Source organism: Orbicella faveolata, unplaced genomic scaffold (genome assembly GCF_042242905.1).
Source record: "Orbicella faveolata isolate gen_17 unplaced genomic scaffold, um_ofav_v1 contig_47, whole genome shotgun sequence".
NCBI classification, from domain to species: Eukaryota; Metazoa; Cnidaria; class Anthozoa; order Scleractinia; family Merulinidae; genus Orbicella; species Orbicella faveolata.
In genome coordinates, this window is record NW_028301577.1 from 12903598 (window position 1) to 12921530 (window position 17933).

Genomic DNA, 17933 nt, shown 5'->3' on the forward strand with positions numbered 1-17933 from the left:
AAGAAATGGTATGGGTTTAAATATAATGAAAATGTCAGAGCGCCACGCCAAGATCCTCGGAAGTTAGTAAAAACACTATCCTAGGTAACAACATGTTTTACATCCTTTTCCTAGATTAAATTAATCTCTCAATGTAAATTTACGAGTCCGTGAGCACGTATTTTTCACAAGCAATACTGATGGGGCTGATATCGTCCTTGATTTCTAAGAGCCAAAGAACCACCAGAAGAAAAAACAACCTTCAATAAACAGCAAACAAAACCACCATCGATCGCTATTTGGGATTCCCGCGTTTCGAGCTAAAATTTCAAAACAAGTTTCCAAAAAACTAGTTGCCTTTAATGTTGAATTTTGTACCTAAGATTTATGACTAAGAAATCTAAAGAAATATTTGAAAGAAAGCAGTTTTTTCATATGATCAACTAGACATCACGAGACTCGTCGAGTCATTTGATTTTGTCGTCGAACTGAGCGTGTATATCCACCAATAAGAATCTGTTAAATGCCACTTCACATTGTGTGGAAGGCCACGTCAATCAAATATTCAATTTGCGTTTGGTTTTTCAAATTTCCTTGAACTATATCGCTCGCGATATATAGCATCTTTGGTTCTGAACTAGGCGAAATTTCCAGCACAATGTGCAAGAATTCGTCTTGTTGAACTGATACACGAACTTTAAATTTTCGTGAGTGACAGAGTCGCATAAAAATCCGTTTTAGTCCGTTATGACCAAATTTGCATTTACACCAACAGAAAACAACTCATGCATTCAAAGTTATAATTCCACTCGAAGGAGCCTTGCCACGTTGTTAGAATACATCTTCCCATTCTGCTTAAATCGAACAAATTAAAGCTTCAAAACGCTAAGCTAGCAAACAATTTGCAAGTAATAATAAATCAAACAGGATAGCTAAAGATTGGAAGAAGACTAACACGATATGAGACCAACGAATTTCAAAAAGTTAGGACAAATACGTTGCTCTTTCAGCGTCTTAATCAGAGAACAAGTTAAAGGTTCAACTTACATCTTTTCCTTGCTTCCTAAAGAAGCCAAAAACTCGAGCAACAGCGGAGGATATCGGATTCATTTGGACGTTCTGTCCGCACGCCGTCGCCAAATAATCATTCACCCTTGAGACAGCAAGCGATTAGCATTGGAAGAGAGCCGCCAAATTCTCCCGAATTGTTCACGAAGAACTGTCGTATCGCGATATAGACTGTTCATTAACTGTCACCTATGACGAGACGAAAATGTCGCCAAAGCTTTCGAGATGGTCCAACACAATAGGCAGAAATTCAGAGTCCCTTGAAATAACATTATAAAACAAATGAATTCAAGACCGAAAGCCGAGTTGCCAAGGTTAACACGTCACAGCAAAACCTGTCTGATATAGTCGTGCGGATGTGGCAAATTAACAAGTAAATTCTCGAAAATTTATCACTGTCTTGAGGTTATAATATTCTTTCCGCATTCAAAGCAACTACAAAAGAGAAATCACCCCACTCTAAAATCATAAAGCTGTATTCTTTGATTCAACGCCACCGAAAGAAAAAACAAAGACTATCCCTGGAGGCTATTTCAACGACGATTTGTATAACAAAAAGAATGCCAGGCCTTCAATCAAAATGGGAAACCGTCCAACATGGGAAACCGGTCAGAGAGAAAGCAGACAACAGATCGAATTAGTGTTAAGGGCAACGCTTAGCTTAACTGTTAATTTTTACACATATTGTTAGTCGGAGTTAATTTACGGGGTTAAGGTTAGTTTTTGGTAAGGGTTAGAGTTAGCGTTACTATGCAGTCTGTGTTTTACACTGAACGCATGCGTTACATAGCAATCCTTCAAGATTCGAATGTTCAAGATTCGCACCAAGAAGTCGGGAGCGTCACCCAAATGGCTACAAGCTGATGTTAGGTAGAATTTTACTAAACTGTACAAAAAGGTATTTACCTCATCCTGCAGTTCACCGTCACCAGGCTCCACAAACAGCGTGACTGTCACGTTATTTCTATGAGACACCACTTGGCATGCAGGCTACCTAACTGCTTCTCTCAAATGATCACATAATGGAGCGTGAAGGTGTGCAGTGTGAAAAGTGAAGGCTGATGCGTGAAGCGTAAGCGTGACGCATGAAATGTGAATCGCGAAACACGAAGAGTGAGACTTATCACGTGAGGGCATGCGTACAATCTTTCCGGACTCACCTTGTCTCCAACACGATTTCTAAGCTCCAGAAATCTGGTTTGTAGTTGGTCCCACTGGTTGTTGACTCCGTCCACCTTGTCTATAACAACACTTGGGTCTTGATCTGTATCCTGTAGATGGCGAACCACCTCCTGTCCAGTCTCATTCGTGTTCGCAAGCTGGTAATTAAGTCTGGTCACCTCGAGATCTAAAGCCTTTGGAAAGACAAGGGAAATGGTCAAGAGATATTGACCGAGTTTTGAGACTTAAAATGAAAACAATAAAAAGGGGTAAGGACTGTTGAGACTGGGAAAGATTGAGATGGGTTAAAAACGACAAACTTGAAAAAGTGTACTCTAATTTGTGATCAGAATTGAGCTATTTTACTTTACCCCGCTGAATAATCTCGAAATGCATCAGTTACGGTAAAATCCCAACCATAGTTTCTCTCTTACCTTGACCCGCCTGCTCAGATTCTTGGGATCTTCCTCTTGTAAGAGAGATTCGATTTCTCCAGTCCGTCGTTTGATCTGGACCGTGAGAGACTGGACCGACTCGTCCAGATTCTTGACTGTACTCCATGTGCTCTCCAGTTCCTTTTGTCGCTCGTTTGACGCCACCACGATGAACTCCATCCGACCTCGAACGCTAGCAATCTCCTCCTATAGGCAAGGCCAGAAGCCATGTTAGTAACACAACATACCACCTACAAGTAGTTTAGACTTAACGAGCAATGCATCAAAGTGTGGTAACAATTTACAGTAAAACATTTACATACGATAGTTTGGGAATGATTTTAGACTAATATTTAGGGCAACCTTAGTTTATTCAACAACTTGCTACACACAAGGGCACTGGCCAAGGTTAACAATGCTAGAGAAGGGAGTTAATACTAGCCTGGATTTCGTCGCTTCCAGCAGCTCCTTCGCGACCTTCTAACAAATCATTTCCCGCCTTCAACAGCAGCGCCACATCCCCCTTGTTCTGGGCAATTTCTTTCTGAAGAGTCTAAGAAAACAAGTCGACAGCAGTTCTGTTAGCATAGATTATCATCAGGTTTTGATTTTCATAATCAGACCATAAAACCAAGCGAAAGCAACTATGTCTTTAAATGTACCAAAGTTCTGTTAAGAAACGAAAACAAATTCAACTTAGTCTACGTGGTATCAAAAAGGTATCGTTACGCTTTATTCATGGAATAGGCAGGGCAAACGAAAATCTGGCATGTGAACTCTCAGTTATAAGTTCAGAATTCACTTTTCATATTATGATAGTCACGCAGCGTTACCTTCCCAAAAGTTGCATGATGGAAAAGTACTCCTTGCCTCTGTCGTCTGTCTGTCTGTCTAGCTGGCTGTGTCTGTCTGTCGGTCGGTCTGTCGGTGTGTCTGTCTGTCTGTCTGTCTGTCTGTCTGTCTGTCTGCCTGCCTGTCTGTTTGTTTGTCTCTTTTTCAGTTTACGTGGAAACATATTAACCGGATGGTCGAATAATGCAACGTTTAGACGTGTTTCACACATCAGCCCCTGGATCTTACCTTGTGTTCAGATATTTGTCGCCTGATTGTATCCGTATCTCCCCCCACAGGTTCCAGCTTTCCCAGTCTTTTCTCCGTCCGTCCCAGGAAAATAGTTATATTCCTCACCAGTCTCCTGTATTTCTCCATCTGTAACACTGTCGTCTCTAACGTTACATTGCGCGTTTCCAAACGCTTCCACACTTCATCGTACCGCGTACGTACTGATGTTAAGTCCTCCTCGAGAGGGCACTGGGGCGTGTCACTGGGCTGCTGGGCTGTGATACTGATGATGACCTTTCCCAGTCCCACAAGGAGATCGATTTGAGCCTTGTACTGCACGGCTTCGTTCTGTAACGCCTGCAATATAGAGTCAAACACCCCATTACAACTGGGAAATTCGTCCGGCTTCTTGAAACTGCAAGGAAGCTGTACATTCCCATTCAGAGATAGGATGTGTGGGTAACTAGCGCAAGCTGTAAATGATGAGTGCTTACCACTAAACGGCACCCACTATCCAATCATAGCTCACACTGGGTTACCCACACAGTCCTGGTGTCAAATGGCGACGCTTACTCTCCAAGAAGAAAAAATTCAAAAATTCGAACAAATTATGGCAAATTTAATATTCGATTTAATTGACCTAAATTATGGAATGAACTCGATGAAAGATTCAAGTGTTGTACTTCTAATCAATTTAAAAAAGAACTAACTTCGCATTTCATTAGTCTCTGTTACTCTTTACTGATATTTTGATGGTTTATATCTATTTACTTTGTTTTGTTTTGTATATTTACTCTTGTACCAAGTTTATAATATTTATGTGTACCAATGTATTTGTTGTGCCTCTTTCCTGACTCTCACATTTTTAATTATTATAATTACGGTCACCTAACTAGTTTAGCGTTTTAGTTATTTTGGGTGTCCCACTACTGTATGTACTTTACTGTTTATTTATTTATTTATAATTATAATCTTGTAAATTCTTTTAGTTGTTTACAGTAGTAGAAATAAACCGTTGTTGTGGACTCAGGAGCGGTGACTTACTTTAATACCCTTGTGAATATTTGGAGCATTGGTGATGGAATAAATCGGAATAGGAATATAGAAGAATAGATGGAATAAGTTGAATATCCAGCTAGGCCCAATGATATAAGAAGTGAGTATCTGGCATTTAAGGCGTACTGTCCTTTGCTTTACGTATCATTCGGTAGCTGCATTCTAAAAATAGCTCGAGATTATCCCTGTCTGACCCAACCCTTTATCAAATTTTAAATTCAATTTTTTCAATTTCCTGCAACATTTTCCCAATAATTTACCCCCTTCCCCAATGCCGTCATAACCTTCGTATTACCTTCTGTTCTTTCATCTGTGAGCTGAGCACATCAGGGTCGAGACCCACAGGGGGTATGGAGACAAGCCTCACTTCAATGTTGTCCAACCAGACAGTGACGTTTTTGTAGACTGAGTAAAACTTCTCTGATTGCTCCTGTAATTCATCAAACTTAGCCGTGGTGTTTAGCAGTTTAATGGCCAAAGCCTGCCAGTTCTTGTTGACGCGATCTAACGTTTCCAGAATGATGGACTGCTGTTTGTTCTTCTCCAGATTGATCAGCTCGTGACCTCCTTGATTCACAGATTGGAAAGCTGGTCGCATCTTCTCCACTTCATCTTGGAAATGCTAATAAACAAAAAACAGTAAAGCATTACTTGCAAGCGTTTGTAGGAGTTATTGAAATATAGCATTACGTGACATTCTTTTAACAAGCGTTGACAAATCAGTCAAAACCGATCCCCGATAAAGATAAAGATCAATGTCGTATCTTTTAAAAACCGTCAGTGTACTTTTGAAAGACCAAAAAAATCCTCCCACAGGAATGCAGTAAGGTCACCCCATTTCCCCGTGTCCACGTGACTTTGGTCACGTGGACACGAGGCAAACATTATTTGGAAAGGCAAGTTTGTGGCGTGGAAAACGTGCCGAGTCCTTCCACGCGTCACGAACGATGTAACGTTTTGCAAATTCCACTTTCTCTTCCAAATGTCAGCACAATTTCAAGGATACATGTTACAAGAGAAAAGACACCAGTCAACCAAGGAACATTAAATAAATAATGCATCTTTTAATTCTCAGAGCTAGCGATGAATGAAATGCATGGCTGTTAATAAAGAGAATTCACAGTTTGAACATTAAAGAAATAAAACCGAATGCCACTCACCTGTAGCTTCTCTTCGAACACGAGTATATCACTAGTCACCAGTTCACCGGAATCAAGTCTCTTGATCATTCCCAGTTCCCAGCGTTCGAAATCTTTTGCGATCATAATGAACACACTCTTCAATTCTTCCTTTCGCTTGTCGGATCTTTCCATCACTTCAGCCCATAGTTTGTTGAGTTGTTTCAGTTTGGATTCTTTGTGTTTCTTCTTCTGTGAGTGGAACATCTCGTTTAGAGCTTCCACTGACGTGCCATGGCGATTCACTTCCACTTGAAGAATCTGAAAACAAAAGAATCCAATTATCTTTAGCCTACGACTAACGGGTACTCCTTCTTTCGCTTAATAAATAAACCGCGAGGAAAAAATGGCCGCGTGAAATCCTGGGGGAAAAAAAGGCGCATCTCGCCCCCAGGATTTTCCCCACCATTTTTTTCCTCTCTCGGATTTTTTTTTATAGCTCGTCATCCAGTTATACAAAACAGTTTCCGATCAAGCAGAGCGTGCGTAGTGTTTGTCACATTACCTTGAATTGTTGCGCCTGGTTTCTAAGTTCAATGAGATTGCGTGACACGGGTGGCAGTTTATCCAGTTGTTTCTTGAGTTCAGTCAGCGCCTTGATAGCGACTTCTAATCCATCCTTGAAGTTCTGTGAGTTAGTGAGTGCGGACTGCAGCTTGGCCTGGTACACAGAGATGTTCGCACACAGCTCATCGTATCGCTGATTAATCGACTTTTTTCGCTCAAACTCGGGGACGCGAATTAACCCTTCCACGCTGTGACCGAGCACGCTGACAGCTACGATCTCCGCCTGATGTGAATTCACGTCTGTTTGCAGCGTCTAACAAGAGAACAAACACAAATTAGATTTATAACAAGAGTAAAACCTTTTTCAATTCTGGTAAATTTTGATCTGTTCAACTTAAGTAAAGGCTTCTAATTCTGTTTCATTTCCGTTGTCTTCTTCTTCAAGTGACAGCATTGCTCAAATGTTAAGATACTGCTGTTGTAATCAGGAGGTCTCGACCAAGCCCTAAAGTTCAACTTCTGAGCCACACCTTATTACCGTCACAATCCTCTATTTCATTACCTTTTTTTTTTTATAAACTACAGTAACTGGTACCCAAACTATTTCTTTTTTTTAATATTCAACCGTGTCTCTTTATTTCTACTTATTCCGCGTGAAAGAAAATCGAGGACCTCTGCACAAAGGCTGCCTTATTTCTGGTTACCTGAAGATCGCTGATTTGCTGTTTAATAGCGGTTGGATCAGGTTTCAGAGGCTGTGCCATGTATCTTGCTAGTGTGTTCTCTACACTGTTCAACCAAGGTAGCACCTGTGAAGCTTGACTGTCGTATTCACGTAACTGACGCCACGAGCGGTCCAAGATAGTTCCTTGTTCACTGAGTAGCAACAGAAGCCTGCAAGGAAATAGATAACGCTCTTGAATACAAGAAAACTGTCGAATGATGCTAGTAAGAAATTAGTAACTAAGCAATGCATGATAGGAGATGTAACACCAGAGGGATACGTGACCTAGGAATGCGTGGAATGCGATACAGGCCGTGGGATAAAACAAGAGTAGGATGCGTGACCACACGTTAGAAAACAAAAAGTGGAAAATACAGTTCATAGCAGATGTAGCACAAATGGAATGTGTGACAAAGAATTAACAAAAGGGGAATGCGTGACATGTCAGCCAAGTCATTTCGCATTTCAGCACATTCGATAGGCCTGCAGAATTAAAGCAACATTAAAATGTTAAAAACAAGAATATTTGTAACATTATTTACCTGTTGTAACGTTCATTGATATCTGCAAGCTTGTTCTCTAGTACCCAGGACTTTTCATTCGGGTCTGATATAACTTGAGTCGGCGACTTGACATCTGCGGATTCTAACGTGGCTACAGATCGTTCGAGTTCTGCGTGGAAGACCTTCAAGCAAAATAAAGTTCCAATCAATTAGGTTCTCTTTACCCTCATAACATGCACAGAAGGTACTGGAAGGCCGAATTTGTATGTTATTTGGGTAATTTACTGATTAAGATTTCAATTCTCGTTCTCACAGTACGAGTTAAACTTAATCAGATACTTTTTTGACATTACCCGTCCCCCTCCCCGTTCCCAGCGTAGTTTGGTCCAAGATGGCGGCGGCTTCACAACCGAGCCTAACGAAGGAACGAATTTTTGGCGCAAGAAATAGGGAACTGTACACAGTCCGACAAGACATCGAAACAGCCATAAACTCGCGTATACAGCAGTAAGCTGTTCAGCAAATATTTTTGTTTAGTTTGACAGTCCTTCTAATTCTAAGGTTATAACCTAAGAATATCATTTTAAGCTTCAGAATAAATACAATCACAAAACGCATAAATTGAAATGTTTGCGTTTCCAAGTTAATTTGACGCAGAGCTGATCAGCTGCTATGATATGCATGGGTCTACAATCAAAGATTGGACTTGGAAGCGGTATTTTAAAAGTAAATTTAAAAAAAAACAGTCACCTTGGCTTCGTGTAGAAAGTCTTCTCCACTCTGGTTCACTTCCTTCAAGTCTCGTTCGTGGTCTTTTACGTCGTCAACAAAGTGCTACAACGAAAGACAGAGAAAACAATTACAACCTTACTTGTTTTGCGAGAGTAAAATTTGTTTTCGCCGAGGGCAGACGAATGGAAACCATCAAAGAAACTGAGGATTTTAAAGAGCTCGGATAAAAGGATTGTACGAATTCAAATCCCTTCTCGTGCGACTCGTCTTAATAACGCTTACTTCGGTAAATATTTACTTTATAAAAATGTCAAATGCAACAAAAGGTGATCAGGCAACAGAATAGTAGAACGTGATTCAGAAAAAATCACTTCAAATTGTGCTAGTCACTTTCGAATTACGAAGAATACAAACTTGAAGACTACAGAGTTTCTTTCCGAGGTAGATATAGATATAAGGTACGAATATCGTATAATAAGTAGTAATGTGTCATAAAAAGTGGCGGTCAACTTAAGTTAGCATTTTTGGCATACTTTCAAAGCGTCTTGACTTAATCTCCCAATCCGCATACAAATCTGACGGTTCCGACCAACAGAAAGTGCCATTCTTTTCCGAAGATCAGACTTTTCCAAACAAAGTTTGTCTGACCTCTGTAGGATTACTGAGCACTAAACTGAACAATTCTCTCACACTGCTTTATCCCACATGCCACACACTGTGCTGGTTATTCTTCCAGTTAAAATAATTCCGGCTCAATTCAAATTTTTCCGCAATCAGAGTACACTAACCTTGTGAATGAGCAGTTTGTCCTGCGCTCTCTGCAGATCTTTGGCGTCAAGTAGAATGGCGGTTCCTTGATCTTCTGCTTTCTTAAGCCAAGCCTAAAAATCAAACCAAGTACTCTCATTAGGAATGGACCATCGTTAGTAAAGGCAAAGTCCATTACGATGCGTGTGATCGAACACATATTAGCCACGCGCGTCATCGGCGTTAGCCTCTTCCAAGCGTTTGTTACTTGGGGAGCACCGCGAAAAACGGCTGTTGAAAACAATTCTTTTTTTGGGGGGGGGGGGGATATCAAGCACCGCACTCCTCAATCCTGACTTTTTACCTCGGCGTTTATCGCGCTATGCTCCAACTAAACAAACGCCCGATATCTGCAGCATCAAAAGACTTCCAGTATCGTGACCATGAACAGAACACAGTGACCCTGGCTAGTGCTCGAACCCAGACCGCCCTTGCCGGTTAACGGAGCTATGAGAATATTGCGGTATGCAAACTTTTTTCAAAATAAAAAAAATGGTAAAAACCTCACAAAGACCATTAAACGGACAGTAATAAATCTAATCGAAATAAGGATTTTTAAAACTTGGGAAAACTGAGACAGATCATAGTTGGTACTCGCGGTATTCCCAATTAATCTAAATTTTCAATCCAATGTTAACTACACTTGTTTCATTGTGGTTTATCACTGCCTCTTTAGCGTTCATCTATCGCACATTTACTGTGTCGATTAATTTAGGGTTTAACAGTTCGCTATTTTCCCATCCTATACTATCCTACTATTCCTTCTAAAAATAGATTGATCCCAAGAGTTCGCTTCTGAAAGGCGCAAGTGTATTTCTACAAACACAGAATAGATAATGAATTGACTTATGGAGAGTCAGTGTACTTGAAAGGGAACTTCACCCCTTTTTGTTCGAATATATTTTATAACATTGCCGAGGCTGAAATTTGAGAAATTTTAAGAATATTTTAAGTAGAAACCTGAGGCTGAGTTTTTGAAAAGAACATAATTTTGTGCGTTGAAAGTTAGTAAGTACAATAGAATTGTATGTGTTTCACTAAACCGAATAAAATTCTTCCTTTCTCCAAACGGCAAACCAGCCAAAAAAGCCCGCGCCGGAAAAACAATATTCTTTAATAAAACAAGAGTGTAAGACACACGGTGTAAAACGATCTCGAAAAACACAGGCCGATTTTCGTCTGTTGTTTCGGCGGAGACATAATTGAATTATAACTTCTGACAGTCGTTGAGCCAGATCAGCCGGCCGTTTAACGACAAGTCAAAAGACAGAATTGTGTATTAATAGTCAAAGCATTTCGAGACACTTCTTTACTGTCGTCCCTCGAAACATAACTAACAAAAAAACAATGTGTGGAGCCGTGACCTCACTGAAAGTTCAGTTTGTTCTTCACAACAATAAATTTCCAACTTTTTCCAAAAGACAAAAATATACAAAAATGTACTACAAAAATAACCAAGAACGTCTGATAAATTGATATTGTGGTGAAAGTTTAAGGACAGATTTCTTGGTTTCAAGTGAACAAAACTCCTCGCCCTATTTTAGTACCGAAAATGGCAATTTCTACGCTTTTACCCTTGTATTCGTGAGACTGTGGGCATGGCCATTTTGTTTTTCGTTCTACTTCAGTTTAACCGTTCGAAATGCAAAGCTTGTTGTGAAAATGACTCAGTTCAGTTACTTCTTTTTTTCGAAGCGAACGGATAAATAGGGAACTTAGCTTCGATTGCCGCTAATCTTCCGCGTCCGGTCTCCGTTCCACAGACGATCAATCGATCTATAATTGATTGATTGTGCTAGCCGAAACTTTTTGGGAAAGAACGTTTCTCCTTTTCTCGAAACATTTCGTTAATTATACATACCAGGAATGGATGCAGCAGTTCCTCAAACTTCGTCAACTTCTCGTGAATCCTAACGAGTCTCATGTAGCGATTGTCAAGCTCGGCTTGTAGTCGTCCCCATCTCGCTTCCAAGATGCTCATCTTCGAGTCGAGTTCGGCTTTTTTCGTGGGCGACAAAAGCTGACCGCTGCCTTTCAAGAACTGCTTGCTCTGTAAGAGCATAACTTCAACTGGTTTCTTCCGCTCATAGACAGCCTTAGTGAATCTCTAGTTAAAACAAAACAACAAAAACAATTAGTCAAACTGGAAGGGTATCGGTTTACAGTCGTCAAAGGCTTTATTTCCGACCACGCCGCCCGAAAGTTCTCAAACTGAAACACGATCTCCTAAAGGTGACTGACGATTTAGCAGCTCATGAAGAAGATAACCATAATAGAGTAACAATATTAACCCTTGAGATTTACTTTATATTGCTTACAAGCAATTCATGGGGTAACTAATCAGTATGCATAAGCAATAAAGACAAGAGATGAAGACGTTAGCACAGATTTCAAGAATACACATGACTACACTGGGCTAATAAGTATTCTATAGAAACCCTTTCAATATATCAAAAACCAAATCAATACGGCAATATGTCATTAGCTTCTTTACGTTTTCAATAACATGCATTACGATATAATAAACTTGTGTTGATGTATCGGGGAAGAGGCAGTTAGCGTGTAAATGCTGCTATTAAGGGATAAAAATCGGTTACTTTGCTGAAATAATTTCAGGGACTGATCGAATCAGGCAAAGTCATTCATAATTTCAACAACGACCTGTTATCACTTGAGAGAAATGCAAGCAACACTCAAGAAATTTCAAACGGCTCTTGTCGAATCCATAATGTAAACAAACGTTTGTTAAACGCATTCTTACTTAATTAAGCCAATTTGTTCGCTCATGACAAGTCAAGTTGCAATCGTAAAAGAAACAAAAGCGACACTTGTGATGGAGTGAATGAAAATGATCTTCATTTCACTGTAGCTTCAGTGCTCTGAATTTTCTAAATGGTCGTTAAAACAGTGTGGCGCTAAAAACAAACCAAACTGTGAAAGCGAACATAACTGTACCGTGAGTCGACCCTTTGCATATACTGTACAGTGCAAATTAAAAAACGTTGCGGAGCAACGCCAGACCCATTAATAGTACGCTCTAAAGCGACACTTGTGTTAACGAACCTGGGCTCCATGTTACAAAGCATCGCAAAAACTAACAGCCAAGGCGTCCCTGTCTCCAACGGAATCTTAAACTCCATCAGCTCCGATAATAAAAGAGTCTTAACTTGACCTTATTGTCGCAGGCGACAAAGGCGATCAACGCTTCATGTCGAACGCTTATTTGCATTTGATCTACAGCTCTCTTTCTGGGCTCCGTAGTGCTAACTTGAGTTCACACACGCTATTTGTTTGTTTTACGTGATTATTAAAATCACCAGGAAAAAATGAACGCTGATTAAATGTAGATTAAACCAAAACTCTTGGCTTTTTCAGCATACTAGTCTCAAGGGAACCGAACGCAACGGATAAAAATACAAAAAGTTTGCAAAACTAAGACGTCGACCAAAGCCGATTGAATTGAGAGAGAAAGTTACGCATACACTACCACCAGTTGAAAAAAAAACTTAAAAACTTGTTGAAAGTTGAATCAACTAAACAAACAGCCATCTTGTTTTTTAATATCCGTGATAATTAAATTTAGCAATTTCCCGCCCTGACGGATAAAACCACAATATGTTATCATTCAATTAAAAGCTAAGGAACTGAACTTTCACGTGGTGCTGTTTATTATGCTGTATATGCAAGTCGGTTCTAACAGCGTTTGTTGAGTCTGTGCCTGAAACCCTAGAGTGTACAATACAGGTGAAGAATTTCGAGAAATACTTTCACGTGGTGCTGTTTATTATGCTGTATATGCAAGTCGGTTCTAACAGCTTTTGTTGAGTCTGTGCCTGAAACCCTAGAGTGTACAATACAGGTGAAGAATTTCGAGAAATACTTTCACGTGGTGCTGTTTATTATGCTGTATATGCAAGTCGGTTCTAACAGCTTTTGTTGAGTCTGTGCCTGAAACCCTAGAGTGTACAATACAGGTGAAGAATTTCGAGAAATACTTTCACGTGGTGCTGTTTATTATAAAGTACAAAGTGGTTTTATCGTTAATTGTTCCTGGTGGATAAAACCCAAGTGTGTGACCATTGAAATAGAAGCTCTTGAGATGAGATTTCAACCAGTGTAGTGTATTATTTTTTTCAGTCTGTGATGTGAACCTAGTGTGTGACCATTTAAATGAAAGCTACTAAGCTGAAATTTCCATCTGGTGCTATTTACAATACTGCATTATCTTCTCAGTCTGTGGGTAAGACGTTTGAACCTAGTGTGTGACCATTCAAATGAAAGCCATTGAGCCGAGATTTCATCTCGTGTTATTTACAATACTGTATGAACCTCTCCGTCTGTGGTTTGACCCTCGTGTGTGAGTATTTTCATCACAACTAGTCAAGCATACCTTATAGTGGTGTTCGCTTATCAATTCCTTCAAAACAAGAATATTAGGATTTGCGAAATTTGTCTTAATTTCTTATTCTTTCGAATATACTCCGCTGTACGCGATTAATCAAAAAATACTCCTAACTTCTTTTCTTGCAGTGTGTTTCATCTATCTTGAGAGAAATTTAGTTTCGGTCATGGCTGTCACTCCAATATGATCAGATGATACTTATAGCCTAACCTTAATACACCTTGATGCTTATAACTTATCTCCTTTCATATTTTATGACAAGAGAATTTGCAAATTGATCGCAGCCGGAGGCAACTGTCTCACGCCTTGAAATAAACAATAAGCATCTCTGTTCACCAATGAAAGTCGAGTAAGAGAGGTCAGTCTTGAATTCCCTCCTATCCCATTCTTACCTTCTGTTCCTCAATCTGTTCTTCAAGCTGCTTGACATCTGCGGGAGATGCTGTTTGTGCTACCAGGGTTTTCTCAGTGTCTGACAACCAGTCAAGTAAGTGCTGGATAGAGGAACACCACTGTAAACACGCTTCTTCAACCTGTACAATGAAAAGGTAAACATCACATGAAGGAGGTGTGAATGTCACGCAACGAAACGGTGACTGTCACAAGGCAGTTGGGTGAACGTCACGCCCGGAAGAATGAAATGTCACGCACGCTAAAATGAGGCAAATGTTCATAGGGGAGAAGTGAACGTCACATAAGGAAAACATGAAAGTCACACAACTGACAAGGAAATTTATAACGGTAAGCTAACGTTTTGTGACGGCTCGTGAACCATTTCACAAATTTCGTACTGTCTTTCTATTATCAGGGTTGTAAAATAGGAACAAACTAACCTCTTTGTGTTCTTTTCCCTGTCTCTTCAAAGTGTCCACAAGCATTTCCATGACGATCTGAACCTCATTCAAAAGTTTCTCGTATCTGGCGTTCATACTCATCAGAGATGCTATGATTTCCTCGCGGCCCTTCTGGGCACTTTCCAGGAGGGGGTTGCCAGGGTCTCGGGACTCGGGCAAGTGATGCAAGCTGTGACGGTACTCCTCCAGGTTCCTTTCCCACACCTAGCAACATGTATAAGACACAACTTAAAACACGCACATGTAAAGGGCTTTTATGACGACATGATTGAACATCGCAGTTAAACACACAACTTAAGCAGCTGAAAAAATAAAATCCAGGCTTGAACGGAATGGGAACCCATGACCTCTGCGAAACCGGTGCAGTGCTCCACCAACTGAGCTATCAAGCCAACTGGGAGCTGGTCACGTTGTGAGTTCGTAATATACCCGCAGATGGTAAAGGATTTTTGTAGTTTCATGAGGAATGTGTGAAGCAGCTTACGAAGCTACAAACTACGAGGCGTCAATAAATATATCATAAAATCCGAGGCTTCAAGTAGTAATTATATCAAACACGAGAGACAATGTTTCAACGGGATATCCAAACACCGAGGCGAGAGTTGAAAATACGATGCGCAGCGGAGTATTTTTGACGAAATTCCAGGTGTTTGGATAGCCGATGAAATACTGTCTCCAGTGTTTGATATACATGTATCTTCTCAATCGAAACAAAAACTAAGGAGAAAACGGAGAAGTAAAATCATCAAAGTCTATGCTAATTAAGACCGGGTATCCAAACCTCCTTCAAGGTTGTGATTTTCTCTGTTTTATCTTGAACTGTTAATTAGTTTGAGAATGAGAATGCTTTTCTTTAGTGCATGTCTTATAAGATGTCAAGTTCTTTATTGATTTCGCCACAACTTGGTCTGCAAGAACAAATCACCCGTACAAGCCTGACGTCAAACCCGCAAGATTAAATTGTCATAAACATTCATTTTTCGTTAGGATTGTTAAATTATGGAATGAATTACCAAAAGAAGTAGTAGAAGCTGATAACCTTCAGCAGTTTAAACTAACCTCAAATTGTACTTAAATGTTTTAATGTAATTAAGAATCTTAATTTTAATTGTAATTTTGATTTTTTTTTTTGTCATAGGGATAACCTCTTAACTTCCTTTTCTAGATGCATCTTTCTTTCTTTTTCTTGTTTTTTGTGTTTTTCCTCATTTTTAGTTTTTAATTGTATGTGTAGTTTGCATCTGAAATAAATAAAGTATGTGTGTATGCATGTTTATCAGGCGCTTATCTGCAGGGGAGTCTCATCAACATCAACGTGCTTTCATTAATGCTGTCTCACCTGTGATTCGTCCGTGTATTCATGTCCCATGGTGCAGAGAGTTTTGATTGGGACTTGCTGGCTTCGAATATCTGTGTACAGAGCCTGAAATGACAAAAATAAATAATATGGTTATGAACAACTTTGGAATCATTAGGACTTTTAAACCACCAAGGAGGATTTACCCTTCTGTACTGAACTGTCCCGTGGAGTGCAGTTTGATCACAGTCATTACCTACGTAATTACTAAATGCGTTCTTGAGGAGAAGTAATGAAAGCTTGCATCTCTCACTGATCCTGAAAGTTAGTTACAAGGTCTCCGACATAACCAACCCAGCATGGGCTTTTCCATTGGAAACCTAGTCCAATGAATTCCCCACTAGGGTCTGGTAAGGGTCTATAGTTGCCACTGTCCAGTGAGCTAAGGAAACCTTTTGCCCATTGGTTATTGCTCTGTTTAAAGGTTTGATTTTGTCCCTCTTATTTGAAAGCTACAAGTACTTAATAAAATTTATTTTCTCAACACTTTGACCGAACGAAAATAATTCCAACTCACTGTAAGTTCTTCCATAACACTTTCAGCATTACTACTTTCTCTGCTCGAGTCTCGGTCTTGGACTTTCTCCTCAACTCTTTCTAACCAGTCCAATTCATTTTGTAATCCAGCTTGAAACTGCTCTAGTTTGTGTTCAGCTTTGACGAGTCCCACAAGACGGTTATCAATCTGATGCTGGGCAGCTTCCCATCTCTCCAGAATAGCCTGTACTCTGGCCTTGTCGAAGTCCTTTAAGTCAGGAAGCGCCCTCTGAATGTCTTCAATCTTGCTCTTTCTTGGCTCTATTTCAGTTTGAAGTGCTCCCTATTAAACATACGATTTGCTATCGTTATTCATTCAACAACGTTCCCATAGTTACAGTAGATTAAAGCAAAAATATGCCACCCGGCTATGTCATGCTGTTTTCAATACGTTAGAGGGCAAAACTTGGCAAACCAATTAAAGGAGATAATTGATTGATTTTAACAGCAAGTGCTGCTATCTACAACAGTTTCAGTTGCCATGTGAAAATTTAGTTATTCCATTTGACATAATTCGCATCTAAGTTGTTTATCTTGCGATAAACTTGTGGAATCATGTTTCAGAAACATTTGAAAGCTTATAAATCACGTGGAAGTTATGTTTCACTATGGAGGTCAACTTAGACCAAAGGAAATAACAGCTGTTATCTGTTGGTACCTGTAAAACTTTGATCTGATGTTGAATGTCTTTCAGGTTGGCAGTGAGACCAGGCTGTTGTATGAGAATGATTTCAACGCGTCGCAGGCTATCTTCAAGATCTGACACAAGTTCAGCAATGTTCAGCAAGAACACAAGCCTGATAAACAATAATATACATCAAATGTAAAATCAGTGTATGCTAGCATGGGAAACAAAATAATTTCGGAAAATCTGTAAAATGCAAACAAAGTATGGCCTGCTTTCACTTAGTGAATCAGGGCTTACATATTCCAAAAAAAAAGTACAAAAAAGAACTTACATATTCAGATGTAAGACATTTGAACATTTTATACAGAACTGATCTATCTTTGACTAGGTTTGACAGCAAAACAGTCATGGAATATTTGTTCCTCAACAAATCATCGTGTATAGTACACAAATTATTGACAATGGCACTTTTGTCTGAAATAAAATTGACTTGACCTGCCAAAATCTACAGTTGCCTTTTGATTAGTAAACAGTAAACATCAGGATGTCTCTGCCAACTCACATTCTATGCCACGTGTACGTTTCTTCCTTCACTCTGATCCACTTCTCAGACAGTAGACCTAACTTGCTTTGCAGTTGCGGGTCCATTTTGGTGATTAGAGCTTGCATCAGAGAGTCATACTGTGGAGTTCTTTGAGTCTGTTGCTCTTTTAAATTCTGATAATTATACAAACACAAAGAACAGACAGCAACATTAGTCAGTAAAGAAAACTAAAATGTTTAAACATATTTGGTATGTTAATTGAAGGCCTCTCCTCCTAAAAAAGTTACATGCATGTGTTGACTCCATCATGGACAAAAGTCTTTGAAGGACAAATCTGCAATTTGAGCTTTCTTCACACTCACAAAACAATTGAAATGTCTTATGAGAATACAACTTCCCT

The 17933-nt window shown here is 39.7% G+C and overlaps 1 protein-coding gene across 6 annotated transcripts in view; it reads right to left on the reverse strand.

Moving 5' to 3' along the window:
• Positions 1-17933, reverse strand: part of LOC110058896 (uncharacterized) — a 125278-nt gene that overhangs the window by 77095 nt on the left and 30250 nt on the right. For 5 of the 6 annotated variants that reach the window (XM_089279394.1, XM_020765566.2, XM_089279395.1 and 2 more), the window contains 18 exons: positions 17552-17706; positions 17020-17158; positions 16342-16644; positions 15807-15890; positions 14447-14671; positions 14006-14146; positions 11073-11318; positions 9193-9285; positions 8423-8506; positions 7712-7854; positions 7150-7339; positions 6444-6758; positions 5921-6199; positions 5056-5382; positions 3723-4061; positions 3085-3195; positions 2643-2849; positions 2208-2402 (listed from right to left, as the gene is read on the reverse strand). In XM_089279394.1, coding sequence (XP_089135520.1) covers positions 2208-2402; positions 2643-2849; positions 3085-3195; positions 3723-4061; positions 5056-5382; positions 5921-6199; positions 6444-6758; positions 7150-7339; positions 7712-7854; positions 8423-8506; positions 9193-9285; positions 11073-11318; positions 14006-14146; positions 14447-14671; positions 15807-15890; positions 16342-16644; positions 17020-17158; positions 17552-17706 — 3576 coding nt within the window. Of the gene's footprint in view, positions 1-1026; positions 1290-2207; positions 2403-2642; positions 2850-3084; positions 3196-3722; positions 4062-5055; positions 5383-5920; positions 6200-6443; positions 6759-7149; positions 7340-7711; positions 7855-8422; positions 8507-9192; positions 9286-11072; positions 11319-14005; positions 14147-14446; positions 14672-15806; positions 15891-16341; positions 16645-17019; positions 17159-17551; positions 17707-17933 lie in introns of those variants that run through there. The other variant, XM_089279398.1, reaches the window with a different exon arrangement.